At 40.0% G+C, this 15,899-nt stretch overlaps 1 protein-coding gene across 3 annotated transcripts in view; it reads right to left on the bottom strand.

Annotated features, from left to right (window-relative positions):
• The window catches only part of VRK2 (VRK serine/threonine kinase 2), a 65,673-nt gene that overhangs the window by 10,880 nt on the left and 38,894 nt on the right, over positions 1 to 15,899 (bottom strand). For all 3 annotated transcript variants that reach the window (XM_067565186.1, XM_067565184.1, XM_067565185.1), the window contains 2 exons: positions 11,016 to 11,136; positions 6,280 to 6,338 (listed from right to left, as the gene is read on the bottom strand). In XM_067565186.1, coding sequence (XP_067421287.1) covers positions 6,280 to 6,338; positions 11,016 to 11,136 — 180 coding nt within the window. The remainder of the gene's footprint in view (positions 1 to 6,279; positions 6,339 to 11,015; positions 11,137 to 15,899) is intronic.

Below are 15,899 nucleotides of genomic sequence, written 5' to 3'. Positions count from 1 at the left end.
ATTAAAATACATATATTTGTTATTCTTGGGATGGAAAAAGGAAAGAATAGACTTGGACAAACTGGCCATCCCTAATGCTGTTCATTATGTTACAACTGTGTTACACAAAGCTCTCACTAAATAGCATTAAAAACTAATCCTAAAGTGTCTTTTTCCAAAGATGCTGCTAATTTGGCAAGTAGAAGGATTTGTTTGATATTTAGATCATATCAGGACCTTTAAAATGCTGTTGTTATGTATATTCAATGCTAATTTGCAGACATTTTATAATTTGAACACTACCGGGAAAGCAAAATGCTTGATTTACAGGGTCTTGACAAGCCCTCCGTTATGCAAATATCCTGTAAGTCAGTGGATAGTGGTTGTGGTTTTGTTGAAAATAGGTCTTAATAATGCAACCAAGCCATAGCATTATTTTACCACAACCATCACCAGCTAATATCTCTGGAGGTGTTGAGATGCCTTCAAGGGTGTGAGAATACTACAGTTGGGTATGTATAAGAGACTTTTCTTGTAGTAGTTATTTTAGTGTAATCCTAAAAGTAAACTACAGTATGTATTGACATTTAACTCTTCTGGTGATCCCCAAGCTAAAAGATATTAAAACAGATCCACTGAGTATACTATACTGTAGAAGGAGGAGAAGGGAATGTTAAGTTTTATAGTGAAGTATTTTATACTCCACAATTCCAATGTCATAATTATGTATTAAGTTTGGGAATTTTGTGGAAAAAAAAGAGTAGTATGAGCCAATGCCTCACACCCATCTCACTCTGCCACGCCTCCCAGAGGTTTCTCTTTGGGTTACTTTTATACTGTTTCTGTGAAGAAAATACAAAACAAGCCAAACCACACATTCATTAGCTGCTTCGAACTCATAAAATGCTAAGCAATAAAACCTTTTGTGGACCTGCTGCTTTCATTTCCATACTTAACCCATATTACTTAACACACTCACTGCTTCCTAACAACTTAGACTACATGTGGCTAAGATGTCACAGGCAATTACTAGGCACAAGTCTGTCATGCAGGGATAGAATGCCTATTTGATAATTTCCTTTATTAAAGTAAAAAAATGAAGTTCATAACATTTAAGTGGAAAAACTGGTTCCAGGAGCACCTTGTGCAAGCAGTTTGCTCTTCCAGAATTCTGGTAGAGGTTAGAATAGTTTTGACAATCAGAAGTATTAGTCTTTGCAGCCTAAACAAAAGATTTCATGTTGAACTCAACAGTTAGGGCTAATAGCCTGATTTGTAGCTCGGACTCAACCTGGCTCCAATTTTGCAACCACGAGTTGTTCATCAATAAGTTCTAGGTGGAATTGATAGCACTCAGATGTGTATCTATCTGGCTTGTATTGCAAATGAGTTAGATCTAGGTCTCTGCGCTACCAGGTGCGTCCACAAAATTGCAGGACATTGCTGAAAATGAAATCCTAAGTCATCTACTTAATTTTTGTTTTATGGGATAATGAGGGAAGGAAGCAAGAACAGATTTTAAACCATTCCATCATTTATAAAGCTGTGTTTTCATCTTATATTTGTATCATTAACATAAAGCAAGAAAATCTTCCTGTCAAAGCAGGAAATTTACAGTGCTAAAGGCTGACTTGATGTCATAATTCTAGGATTGTCCAAGTAGGAGTGCACAAATGCAGCAAAACACCCACTATCTCTCTCTTTGCATAAGTAAACCTGCAAATTACAATTTTTACAGAATAATCTGTAAATTAAGGGCCTGATCCAGCACTAAAGTTGAATTCAATGCGTGTTGGAGCAAAATCTGAGAAGTGAGAGTTTGATCGCTTTTTTGATGACTTCTTAGGCTATGTCATTTCCCCTGGTGGAATAGGTATGGACACCCCAGGAGTGTCCATGATTGTAGGCTAGGCAGGCCTAAAGAATGTCTGCAATGCCCACCACTTCCTGGGATTTGCCAGTTTTTACTAATGATTAATCAAGGACGTTTTGAAGGTGGTGACCCCAATTACCCAGCTGCTTTGGAAGAACACCAGGAGGAATCAAACAGGATGTATTTTCTTTGCTCACAGTTCCACGCCTCTTTCACCTAGTACTTAACCCTAAAGCTTGCTCTCTCTCAGCATTTTCTGAGGGTAATGCTACCAGTGCTTCTGTTACAGTGTCTGGTGCTTACTTGCTGCTTTCTCTCTCCACGTCTCTGGCCCTTTCTTTAAAGGTTTAGGAACCACACGTTTTAAGTTCAAGGTGTATACATTTATGCATGTTTCTTTTGCATCTACATTTCTTAATGTTTCAACATAAATATAATATTTTGTCTACAGAGAAATTTCAAATTTGTGCTCTTAGCAAATTTTCACCTGAATGCTCTTTGCAGTTACTACAGGAGAAGTACAGAAAACTTATACTCCTGAGAGAGTGCAATGTGCTTTATTTAATATAGGATAGAAATGCATGTGCTTGCTAAATGTGGTAGAGTTGCATAAACTGAGGCTCATTTTCCTCTCTCTGGTGTTGGTGTAACTAATGGTTCAGCGGAGTTACTCTTGCTTTACAGCAGGGTAACTGAAAGAAGAATCAGACCCACTACGTTTTTAAGTGCATCTATTCTAGGATTCTGATTCTTTAGTTGGTAACAATCAATATTAAATAACTGGGCTATTTCTTTTCACTTCTCTGTATTCTATTATATACTGTTTTTGGTACACACCACTTGCTTGGAGGCGCTTGAGTACCAGACAGATGTGTTTGTCACGAAGGTTTTGACTTGAGAAGATAAAGATGTCATTTAGGTAGATCACCATGAACTAGCCTAAAACATCCCTGAAAATGCCATTGACAAGGTGCTGAAATACGAGTAGGACACTGAGAGACCAAAAGCATAACCAGATATTCAAAATGGCCATATTGGGTGCAAAATGTTGTTTTCCATTCATCACCCTCCCAAATACAGACCAAATCTTTTCCAACAGCTTGTTGATCAATGGCAAAGGACACATGATTTTGTTCAAAGCACATACACAAAATTGGGTCCCACCAGGAGATGTGGATGGATGAAGTTTTTTGCAAGATTCTTGTCAAGGCATTCTCATAGGGCTCTAAATTCTGATTCTGATAAGGAGTAAATTGATCCAAATGGAATTTTAGCCCTTAACGGGAGACTAAAGGGGTAATTGTAGGGTCTATGCAGGGGTAAAATATCAACATTCCTTTTAACAAATGCATAAGCAAATTCTTGATAATTTTCAGAGATTAATAATCTGCTCAGCACAAAAGGCAGTGGACTGCTCAGTGCTGGTTCTTGTTTCCTTGGCCCCTGATTCAGCTAGACACAAATGTCAGTAGTAGTTCAACTGAAATTGCACTGCTAACATCTTCCATAAACATGATCAGAAAGTTTGGTAATTTAATAAATTAAACTGCAGAATCTCTAGATGATCTTGAATTTCAACCTGGAGGGGCACAGTTTCATGGGTAACTGGACCAGAAGGCAACATGCTACCACTGATCACTTACACGAGATCTGGGGTGAGCTTCCTTTGCACTGGAACTTGATTAGCCTTAGCGAATCCAGCATCCATTAAAGTGGCACCAGAATCCACTAGCTCAACCTGAATGTAATTCACCTCAGGTACAGTTAGTCCCAGAGACTGTGCAAAATCTGTAGGTGCAGAGGATGACAGTTTGCGGCTGCCAGGATACATGTGGGCAGAAGGAGCCTGTCTGGAGAACTCAACTCTGAGGAACAGAAGCATTCTTATCATAACTACCAAGAGGTGGGGAATACGTCCGGCAAGGTAACAATGTTGATCAGACTGGAGGAGATGCTCTCATTCGGAGCCTATATCCTGGGTCTTGGGGTTATCTGGTTAGACCTGTGCCTGTGGATTGGCTGAGCCCTGACTGACTAGAGCCTCGGGTAATCAGGCTAAGGGATGACTCATCAGGCTCAACAGCATTTATGAGGCTCAGGTTCAGTAAATACGCTAAATACCTTTGTGGATCTGGGCCTCAGTTTCTTGGGCCCAGATCCGCAAAGGGACTTTGATGTTGCAGTGCTGGCTGTTACAGCATCTAAATTTTAAATCCCTAGAAAATCACAGTAACATCACTGTGATCCAGAAAACCTGAGTCAGTCCTGTACAGCGAATGGGGAGACAGATGCCTTAGAATGCAATCCATAAAGCCAGCACACTAGGGAGGGAAATGCCTAAATTAGCCAATGGGAGATGCAGACCAGAGGGGGTGTGCTAAGTGCTGCAGGGAAGTGCCTATCTCTGCTTAGCAATCCACAAATGGATGGAAGATAGCTGTTCTTCCACCTAAGTCATGGGGGGTTCCCGATCCAGTAGACGTGCTTCGAGGCTACCTACCGGATTGGACCCCTCAGGCAAGCTCACACAAAACAGCTAGGGAGAGACTGCAAGCAGAAGGACTCCCCCCTTAGACCCAGCAGTTAGGATACTCACCCAGAATGTTGGAGACTCCCAGATCAAATGTCCCCTTCTCCTCAGGGGAAGAAGGGATCTGAACAGGGATCTGCCATCAATCAAGTGAGTGCCCCAGCCACTAGGCTATGGAATTATTCTAATTCTCTGACCTGATTAATATTTAATTATTCATCTATTTAACTGAAGTGGAACAACTTCACTGGAAGAGTTGAGGGAGCCCCATAGGAGAATATTACATAGCCTATTGGTTAGGACACTCACCTGAGATGGTACCTAAGTCCCATTTTTAGGAGCCTAAGTACCACCTTCATGGATTGCACCCTCTGTGCCTTAGTTCCCCATCTGTAAAAATGGGAATAATAGCCCTTCCTCACCTCACAGGGGTGTTGTCAGGATAAATACGTTAAAGATTTTGAGGTGCTCTGTGATGGGGGCTATATAAGCACCACAGATAGTTTGGGTGAGATTTTTTTTTCTTTCTGCTACCAAAAAACATTTTTAGTACTAGCATGAAGGCCCTGATCATCTCCTTTGCTCTGTAAGCAAATGGGATCATAAGGATGGCTAGGAGGTGTGGAAGGGATTAGCACCAATGCCACTGTATCATCCCCTCTCAATTGAAGCTTCTCCCTTCAACGTGGGCGGATGGGGGGGGAAGGAGTGTGCATAGAAGACAGGAGGAGTTTCTGTCCATAGCATTTTCATATCCCTAGGCAGAAGATCTAAAGTGTTAATAGGGTGTCAATCAGTATAGCATCTAGCTGCCAAATACAGCACTAAATTTAGCATAATCTGAAGTGGATTCCGCTCTTGCTATTTTAAAAGGGATGGGATTCATGTGGCAAGCACATCATAGGAGGCACCCCCTTCTTTGGCCTCTTGGAAAAGGAACAGAACAGCAATTGCTATCCGGCTGCTCCCCTCCCAGGTCTCTAAGTATGGACAATTGAGCATGCACTAGGAGTGAAGAAATGGCAAACAACCTTGCATTCCATGGAGGAGGCCAGCACAACTGCCTTCCCGACAGTTTTGATTTCATATAGTTGGAGATGAGGAGACTTGCAGTAAGGCAGAGGAAAGGGAGAGTTACAGAGAACTTTAGGTGGGGAGACGGAAAGAAAGGGAAGTAGGGGGTGGGGAAAAAGGGGGAAAGAGTGATGGGCAGAGAGAGGAGTGGTAAGGGAAAAGAGGAAACAGAAATTGAGGATGAGCAAGAAATTGAGAGGTGAGGAAGAGAAGAATGGAGAACCTGAGAAGGATAGTGAAGGACTGAAAACATTTATAGGGACACACCACAAGGAACGGCAGTGGGAAGTAATGGAAGAGAGGGAGCATTAATGACAACTAAGGGAAAACGTTAAAAAAAAAAATCTCCTGAGTGGCTGGTTTGGACACACATATACGTAGAGGAATATGGGGTGTCTGACAACATTCTGTGAGCTACTCAGAAGATACTGTCTGGACTGCTCTTGCTTACCAGTCTAACCCTTATGGTCAAACTCAAGCGCATTTTGATCTCTGGTCAGATATTTATGCTGAAGGCCCCAATCCTGCCAAGTTTAGTATGTGGGTATAATTTCAACGAGGTACCACACAGGTGGACTGCTGTGCCCACACACTACAATTTGTAAGATCAGGGCCATAAGGGGAAAATGCTGCATTAAATCATGCTTGCCTTACAGGTGATGGAATTGGTAATTTAATTTAAAATATTAAATTTCAGGGTTCAGTTCTGTTTACTTTGTTCTTACTGTCTTTTTGCCCAAAAGTTAAATATTTAAAAGCCTTATTCCAACAAATAGACAGACAGAATGATAAAATACGCAATATATGCTGTAATCACACTTACCGCAGCTGCTTCCAGAAGGAGCCAACTTCATTACTGAATCTGGGAGTTCGTCCTTAAGTCTGAATCAATACAGGAATGCAACAGGCTAAATGTGAGTTTTTAGGAGGTGATCCTTCACTTGAAATTCTTCACACAGTACAACTCAATTCCAAAAGGAGGGAATCTCAAGAATAACTAACACTTCAAGAGACTCGTCTTCGAACAAAATCTCCACCTACACTTTTTTTAACCACCGAGAGACTGCAGATTTAAGCAAAACTTACAACTGGGGAAGCATCTTCACTTCAGGCCTCTTTGCAGGTGCTTATACATTTTTTGGAAGTAAATATACCTTGGGGTGAAATTTCTCACTTTGTTCTCACATCCAAGATTAATTTTTGTGTTTTGAAAGTTGGAAACAGTTTTGTCTGCCTGTTTCTCTAATCAGTTGGCATCAGATCCTTCCTAGCCCTAATGTAGGGAAGTAGGGACAACTGGGTGAGGGCTGCCAGGATTACAGCTACAAATATGGTGCAGGAGAGCAAGGACTCTGTGTCCAGTGCTCCCTGTACCAAACGAGGGGCAAAGGTCCAGCCCTGCCCTTTCTAAATGTCAGCAGAGCTAACCCAGTGGAAGAGGGAGGGAACTGAGAACCAGGCCTGGACTACACTAGACTATTAGGTTGATTTAACTAGGTCAGTCAGGGGTGTGAAAAATCCACATTTCTGAGCAGCATTATTAAGCCCATCTAAATCCCCATGCAGACAGTGTTGAGTTGGTGGACGAATTCTTCTGTTGGCCTAATTAGGAAGGTGGATTACCTACACCTATGGGAGATCCTCTCCCACTGGCATAGGTAGTGTCTACACTCAAGTACTACAGCTGCACAACTGTGTTGGAGTCGTGTTTTAAGTGTAGATGATCCCGGAGATGCATCCTGTAAAGGGGAAAGATACTTTACTCCTTTCCCCACCTCAGAGCAAGACTGAGGGCTTGTCTACACTTAAAACGCTACAGCGGCACAGCTGCTTCGTTGTAGCGCTTCAGTGTAGACACAAAGGACTTCTCCTGTTGGCAGAGGTAATCCACCTCCCTGAGAGGTGGTAGTTAGATCAACGGAAGAATTCTTTGGTCAACCTAATGCTGTCTACACAGCAGGGCTGGCATTAGACTCACCAGGGCCTCGAGCAGAAACAAAGGAGTGGACCTGCACCCTGCCTTTCACGGCCAAAGCCTGAGCCTCAATACCTGGGGCTGAAGCCCAAGCTGCCTGGTGTTGCTCCCCCCCTCGAATGTTCCTCCCCCGCAGAGGGCCATGCCCCACAGCTTGAAAGCCTCTGCTTTAGTGTGATTTATTTTTACTTTTAGAGATTAAGTTACTGTAATACTCACATTACATTACATTTACTCATAGCGACGCCTAGATATGTACAGATATGGAGATCTGTAGCTTCACAGGGCCCTCTGTGGCAGGGGCCACCGAGCAATTGCCCCACTTCTACTCTTCTAATGCTAGTCCTACTACACAGGGATTTAGGCCATCTTAACTACACCCCTGAGGAGTTTGGATTTTTCACACCCAACCAACATAGTGTAAGCTGTCCTAATCTTCTAGTGTAGACCAAGCCTGAGTCAATTCCTCCCCACTGCCCCTCCTGAGTGAGCCAACAGCTCAGTGTAGTCCTTAATGTTTTAGAAGGATAGAACTGCAGTTAAAGAATGTATATTGCTGTGGGGACCCAGTTCTCTTTTTAAAGACAAAACACTTTCAGTTAATTCTTAGGGGCCACAGCACGAAGCCTCAGAAATGGGTCTGGGTGATAGATGATGGGCGATCCCATTAGCGTAGCTGCATAGTCACTGCTGAACAGCAACTATGGTTGTAATGCACCCACATGTGAGAGGACAGGATTATCTGCACTGCAGCAGACTGTAGTCTAGGGAGTCACAACAGAGCTAAGCCTTGTGGAATGGATGCATGTCCCACCTGAAATTGCCCTTCCATCTCAAAAGCCTGAATCTCCTTTGTTCTGAAAAACCACAAAGGACTCGCCGTGGCTGCAGGTGCAGGATTTGACCCTAAATTCATAAAGGCAGAATATAAGGGCTTTATTTAGAGAATCTAAAAGAAGATAAATGCAGCAGGTCCAACTGCATGGTTTTGCATAGAGTGGCTTTACATGAGCCATACCAACAAGCAGGGTCCTGCTATGGTGCCTGTGCAGGGGTGGGATGGGCATGGGGATCTGTGAAGTGCTGGATGAACTGGTTATATCATGCCCCGAGATTCACCCTCCATGCCTGCAGAGACAGACACTGCAGAGCAGAGTTCCACAGCATGCAAATGGGTGAAGGGAAGGGGCATCCCATGGGGTTTCTCCTTTAAGGCTGTCAGTAGAGCTTTATCATTTAGTGGCAACAGGGAGGCGGAATTTTGTTCGATACCTCTTTACAGAACTACATGTTTAAAAAGTGAACTTTCAAAACAGCGTCCATCATTGTTTCGCTCTCTCCATGTAATGGACGCAGCTGCACTTTCAGTGGGTGGCACCTACCACATGGCTCATTAAAAGAGGAGAATTCAGGTCTGATTAGGAAGCATCAGAAATCAGAGTTCCAGAACTAAATTAAGGGAATTTCTGTTTGTTTGTTTGTTTAAACGTGATTAATTTCCCAAAACTTACACTTGAAAATTTATGATTTCTAGTTAAATTCCCTCAGCTTAATCTCCCTCACGAGGGTGCCATGGCACCAGTTCCCGGTTGATTGTTATTCTTTTATTATATTTCAGTCACTTAGTGTTTCATTCTTTTTTGTAATTAGAGGTAGTGATAAGAAGATCTTTTATATTACACCGGAGTTTTCCTTTTAGAAGTTTTCAGATGCTTTTATTTGTGAGCTGGTAACTCAAAATCAGTTTAGTTTTAAAAGTTTGTAGTTTGGTGAAAAGCAGAAGCCATGCCAAGGCTGAGTGACACTGGTGGAGAAAAAGGGAAGTTCAGCAAGTGAAATAGCACATTGTGCATTATCTCCCTTATCTGTGTAAGTGGGCATAGAAGGGCAAATCCAGCACCTGGCCTGAATAGAGGAAATAGGATTTCTCCTTCCCAATACCTTTCTCCCAGGCCTCAGCATGGCTGCAGAGCCACCCTGCAGAAGTCACCTCAGTTACTTGACTGGAGTATACTAGGTGAAGCACTTCTCCCGCCACCTTCACAGCTGTAACACAGCTACCCTTAGTCCCCTACATTAGGGCTAGCACTGGATTCTTCCTAAATGATTAGAGAAATGAGGGAAGAGAACGGGATTATCTGTGCAGCAGCAGAGTCCCAAGCTCTGCCTCTGCCTCCTGTACCACTTCAACTGCGCTTCCACATCCAAGTCCCCAAACTCTGCTCAACAGAACCAAAGTGGTTCCACTGCAAAGGGTCTGCAAGCAGGGCAGGCGGCTGGATTGGCCCACAGTGCACCCACCAATTTGCATGTAACTAGACATCTACATGTAAATACACCCATCTCCTCTGGTCTTCCACAACATTACAGGGGCATCAAAAACATTCAGACAATTAAGGGAGCTACCTCAGCAAGTGTTTGATGCCAAGGGACATAAGTCATTCAAATAAGAGGGAATTTCCACCAAATGGAATGTTACCATGTTTTGTGTATTTCCTCCTCAGAAGTCTTTTTGGTGGCAGTCTGGTAAATACCAGCATTTGAAGGGTTAACTGTAAGTGAAGAATTAGTGAAGCAGCTTGATCGATAAAATTGATTTAACAGAATTGTATAAGTGTTAGTTTGGGTTCTGTTCTGATCAGAACTTCTAAAGCAGAAATATTAAACATAACATATGATGTCAACATTACAGATGCAATCTGTACTATCCGCATCTGCAGGGTAACCTTTTTCTCTGTTGAGAGCCAATGCCTTACTGAATTTGCAGATTGATTTCTGTGGCTCAGCTACCCCTATTGTGTATCTCTGTTGTGACTTGCTCTACGTAAAAGTTTGCTGCCTTCTCCAATTGTGATGCTACATCTATGAAAAACTACTGTTCAGCATATCCTTTTACTGAAGAACAGGCTATATTGTGCCACATGCAATTAACTCTCTCAAGTCCCATCAGTGAGAGCACTAAAAAAAATGATAATACACTCTGTTGCTTTAAATATTATCTAATTAGCCATGCTGGGGGGAAAAAAGATTCTAACAGATAGTTTTTTACTTGTTATTTTAAATGTTTATATGGCAGTAGGCTTATATAGCACTTAAAGCCTAAACCAAAAGATTTAATTCTTTAAAAAAAAATTTACACAACTGAAAATGAAAGAAATAGAATGAAATGACACATGAAAAATAAGGACAACTTGCTCAAATTTTCATTTCTGCCTCTCTGAAGCAGTTACATAGTTCAGTGGAAACCCTACAAAAGCATTCTGAATGTGCAGCATACTGACACACAGGATTTGCAAATGCAACTTCTTAAAAAATTGAGAGAATTCAAAAATCTGAGAAAATTATTCTGCCTCACGTTTGTGTACATCAAATTTCCACATCTGCATGCACATAAATGTATGCAGGGGGTGTATGCACACTCCCAGAGTCCACATCTTTTAAATGCTTCTAAATTGCCTTTAATTAAGGGGAAAAAAATTAGCTTTCAAGTAAAGTGATATTCTATAAGAAGTGAGCTCCCTTTGAAGTTCACTTTCAGATCTGTTCTGGTAAATTATGGAGTATTTGAAATTATTATTATTTACTTTATTTTAGCAGTCTGGACAGCTACAGGGTCCTTCAGATTTTGTTCCCAGGGTAGTTTTCCACATAACCATTGTAGCATGCAGTAGCCAAGGATTTCAAGGTCACCTCTTCTGGATGGGGCTAAAGGAGACAGAGAGAGAGAGAGAGAGAGAGATGAAGAATACGAACCTCTTCTTAAGAAATAGAAAAGCTTTGACTGAACTACTGTTGATGAAATATGAAAAAGCCAAATGGGCAAAGTGTTTTGTTTGTTCAGCTGCCTTAGAACTAAAACGCCCAGGATTTTGGCCTCAATCCACAGACAGGCAGTGACTTGTTGCTGCTGAAAGTAAGGGTCAGTTTCCTCACCTCCTCCAACTTCATCCTTCCTTAGTCTGGCCTGTCACATGAACTTGATCCCCATGGCCTCTGACATGATCCAGACAGCCCATAACCCAGCACCAACACTTTCTCAAAGAGCCAAGCAGTAAAACAAAGAAATAAATGTCTGCTGCTAAATTGCTAACACATGTTCCAGGAAGTCCATGGGGTCCACATTGGTCATGCAGAGACCCTTTGAGTGCAGACTAAACATTGATGGCCTTTCCTGTTCTACTACAGAACTATTTGAAGTTGGAAGATATGACAAAACTGCCATCTAGTGTACATTTACACACCAAATCTGTCTGCTTGCAAGTTCCATGAACTGTTTGCTTAAGGAGAGAGTTGTAGCACCGGCTAAAACACACTTGCTCTTTAGTAAATTATTCACACATTTATCACAATTTTGCTTGGAAATAAGAAAAGCACCGAGTTATTCCAAAGACACCAAAACCCCCAAGCCCAAATGAAAAAGCTGATTTTAAAATGAAAACATGTACTAATTTGTTTCTTCACTACTGGTGACAAAAAAACAAATCTCATACACAGGGAGACAGACGGTACTTCAATTCATACAAAGATTGACTGTTCCCAGGAAAGAAACCCATTGCAATGTAATCCAAGAACTACCATTGTCGATTGCTATTTTAAGTAACATATATTTTAAAAAGAAGGTTAAACAAGCGGGGCAGATTCATCTTTTTTTTTTTTTTTGGTACAAAGCTGAAGCATATCCGGTAATTCACAATATAACACAACAGGTAGAAGTACACTAAAATAAATTGTTAATCAATTACAATTATTGGGTAAAAAAATAGCAAATCCTTTTGAAAATAAATTACACATTTTTCCAAATTCATCTGAAACCTCCATAAAAAATTGGGGGAGAATGTAAGTTTATATTTGCACAGCACCCCATGTCTAAAGTAGAGAGACAGACAGATTAGTAGTAGAATATGTGGCTGTTAATCCAACTGTAAACAGGGATCATATTTTATAAGCTTTCATTAAATAAATTCCAGAAAGTTACTCAGCAAATTTATCTTTTAATTTAAAAAGTCATTTACTAAAAGCTACAGGGCCAACACTTCATAACTATTTCTTTTTACCATACATATCATAAAAGCAGAAGACAAGATTAGTTCTTACACATTCTCTATATCTTTACCACTATTAGACTATCGGCTTATTAAAGGCCCTTCAATCTAACAGAATGCTACACTATCCCTGGGGTGTCATTTATTTTCTGCACTAGATTCAACAATGGCCTAATGCAAGACTTGGCTCTCGTATTAAAATAAAAACACAATCTCTACCACTTGCTGTTCCGTAGCGATTTCTTCAGTCATAAATCTCACGTTAACTATGGAATGATTCCATTCATACATGTGTTCACAACTCCTTTTTCCCTTATGGCAACTCCAGATTACAACCATTGAAACCAGCACTTTTGATGGCAGATCCTCTAATTTTCACAAAATGCTATTCTGGTACCTGTTTGTGTGACACAGGCTACATACAACCAGCCCTTTGAGAAAAACTGTCAGAATTACCATAGACTACTTTTTTCACTGAGGGAGTAATTGATATGAAGCTGAAGCTGTAAGTAATGGCAAGTCATTTAGATTTCAGAAGCTAACCTAACATAACCGCTCTTCAGATTAAATAGTCCTCAGAGAGTAAAATTTATTCCATTGTTGTAGTTTGGCCATGTCTAATTACCTTTGAATTCACATTTTAGATCTTCACCAATTTCTTGATCTGCTACTTCATTTGTACAACAAAGTCATGTTGTGAATAGGCAGTGTGTATATAAGAGATTTACCAATGTGTTAAGAAAGCTGTGGTGTCCCATGGAATAAACCCTAAATGTATGTAGTTAAACTACATGCTGCAGCAATTAAAAAGCAAGTGAAAAGTATTACAAAGAGATGATAAAATACCAAAGCTGTTTGTTTATCTAGATGTTTGCAAGTCAGTGTCAATATACAAGTAGATTTACATCATCTTTTAAAGATTCATATAAAAGCATCAACATTTCATTATCTACTTGATTGTGTATTGTTCTATCATCTTTCCCTACTCTCTCATCAGTTCATTATTAGAGATCTTAACTTTTTGGAATGATTATATTTATATCACCATGATTTTTTTTATATATATATATAAATATATATATATAAAAAATAGCTAATAACTACTCTACTCATTAGTGACACAACAGTGTGATTATGGTAGTAACCAGCAGAATTTGTTACAAATGTAAAGTATCTACAAGAATCCCAATTTATATCTCAACTATATTTTTAACCAGAAAAATAAGTCTGCTAATAAAATGAGATTACTAGAGTCCTTGATGATTTAAAAAATAAATCTGGGTTGAAAAAATCTCAAAGCCTGTTTTATTTTAAGACGTAATAAACAAGTAAAAATTCATAAAATTTTGACTTTTAAAATACAGCAATTCTGCTTGATAATTTGTCACTTTTACAAGACTATATTTTGAAAAGAATCCTTATTTTAAATCATATTACATTTAATTTCTCTGTAAAAAGATTTATTTTTTTAAGTAGACATTTGAAATTTGATTTTCCATTAGCAACTGCAATACTATGGTGTTACAGTTTTTAGCCCAATATTAAATGCTATCTGATGGGAACATTTCAGTAGTAATATTATATTCCACAATACTTCACAGTTTAACCTTTTTCACTTCGACATTTAAGGCCTGACTCTGTACACATTTGTGCCACGATAAATCAGACCCAACTCCACTGTAGTCAGTGGAGTAACACCCATATCAGTGACATCAGAGTCAGGCCCTTAGAATATATTCTCGATTCAACATGCAGGGATAGCACTGGACAATTCACTCTAACACAGAGAAGCATAACTGAAGCAACTCACACTAAGATGAGAATATACTATGCTTCCGTGTAGACAGTGTATGTATTAGATTTTGCAGTTAGTTGAGACCTAATATGAATTTGGATTACTATTTCAAAACAGAAGTAAATTAAATCATACCAGCCACTCTTATGCTCTCGAACCGCCAACGTTCCCAAGAATTTATCTTAAAGACCTCTGCTAACAAGAATTCATACGTGGAACTCCTCAGCAATATAAAATGGGAATTTTCCACTATGGCCCTTATTTTGCTAATTATTTCTTCTGCCACTCAGAATGAGCTAGAAGGCTGATCAGTGACAGAGATAATGTGTTTTTCCATTATATTTCACTAGTACTATCACATTATAATTTCACCATTAGTGTTTATTTAGATTGTAAGCTCTTCAGGACCAGAATCATTTGATACATTTGTACAGTGCCTTACACAATGGGACCACCAATCCTGACTGGGGCTTCCATAATATAAATAATAATAATGATGTTGTTTCATAACACAAAAAGCCTATACAAAAAAAAAGTGTGTCAAACTGACTGTGGAATTAGAAATACAATTTTAAAAATGTGATTACCCTATGGAGTTATATTTTATGAGATAAGTGTTGTCATCTGTAGAGCACTATGAAGTAACAGAACAGTTCAGTTTGGGGTTGAGAATAAGACAAAGAAGATAAATGAGACTGAAATATGAGATGACAAAATTAATGGCTGACATATTTCCAAGAAGCATAATGAAGTACTGCCTCATTGAGGGTATGGTCAGCCTGAGGAATTTACTACAGCAGGAGGGCAGAGTCAAATATGGTGCATTGTTTTTTTAAAAGGCTGGGTAGTTTTAAACAACACTTGCAGGCAGTGTACAGAAATTTAGGAGAGGGTTATACACAGAACTGTGTGAATAGCAGATTTTTTGGTTTGCTAGCAGTTCTACCGGGGGACAAAAGCATTGTGGGTCAAGCTGAAATAAAAAAGTAATTGGTTTGGATAGAATAAAACAAAACATTTGGTTTCAATGCAGGGCATTTTAACCTTTTTTAAAAAATAAAAGCCAAGGAAATTTGGAAACACAGGGCTAGATTTGCAATATCAGGGTGGTGGTGATCCACCCTATACCAATAGCCCAGAGGTTAGGGCACTGACTTGGGAGAGGGGCCACCCGACTGCAGTCCCTGTTCTAATGAATAATTATTTATACAAAGTGGAACAGCTTTCAAATAAGAGAGAGAGAGACCCTCCCCATGTATCCTATAGCCTGGTATTCAGAGCACTAATCTGGCAAGGAGGAAACCTGGGTTTAAGTCTCTGATTCAGAATAAGGATTTGAACCTGGTTTGTCCACATCCCAACCAAGTGCCCTAATCAATAGTCTATTGGGTGTAAAAACAGGGGTGGTACTAGAGCTGACAGAGCAACCGTTCATAGATTCTAAAATACTTCCCTTTGAACTAGGCACTCTTTCAAAAGAACACCCCATCTTCATTTAAAAATTGCCACTACAACCCTTGGTAAATTGTTCCAATAGTTAATTACCTTCACTATTAAAAAAATTAGGCCTTATTTCTAGTCTAAATTTGCCTAGCCTCAGCTTCCAGCCATTCGATCTTGTTCCCCATGTA

The sequence above is a fragment of the Emydura macquarii genome, unplaced genomic scaffold (assembly GCF_026122565.2).
Source record: "Emydura macquarii macquarii isolate MOO-44397 ecotype Brisbane River unplaced genomic scaffold, CSIRO-AGI_Emac_v2 contig_2676, whole genome shotgun sequence".
Classification (NCBI taxonomy): domain Eukaryota; kingdom Metazoa; phylum Chordata; order Testudines; family Chelidae; genus Emydura; species Emydura macquarii.
Note: the sequence above shows the minus strand (reverse complement) of the source record. Positions and strands in the feature narration are given on the sequence as shown.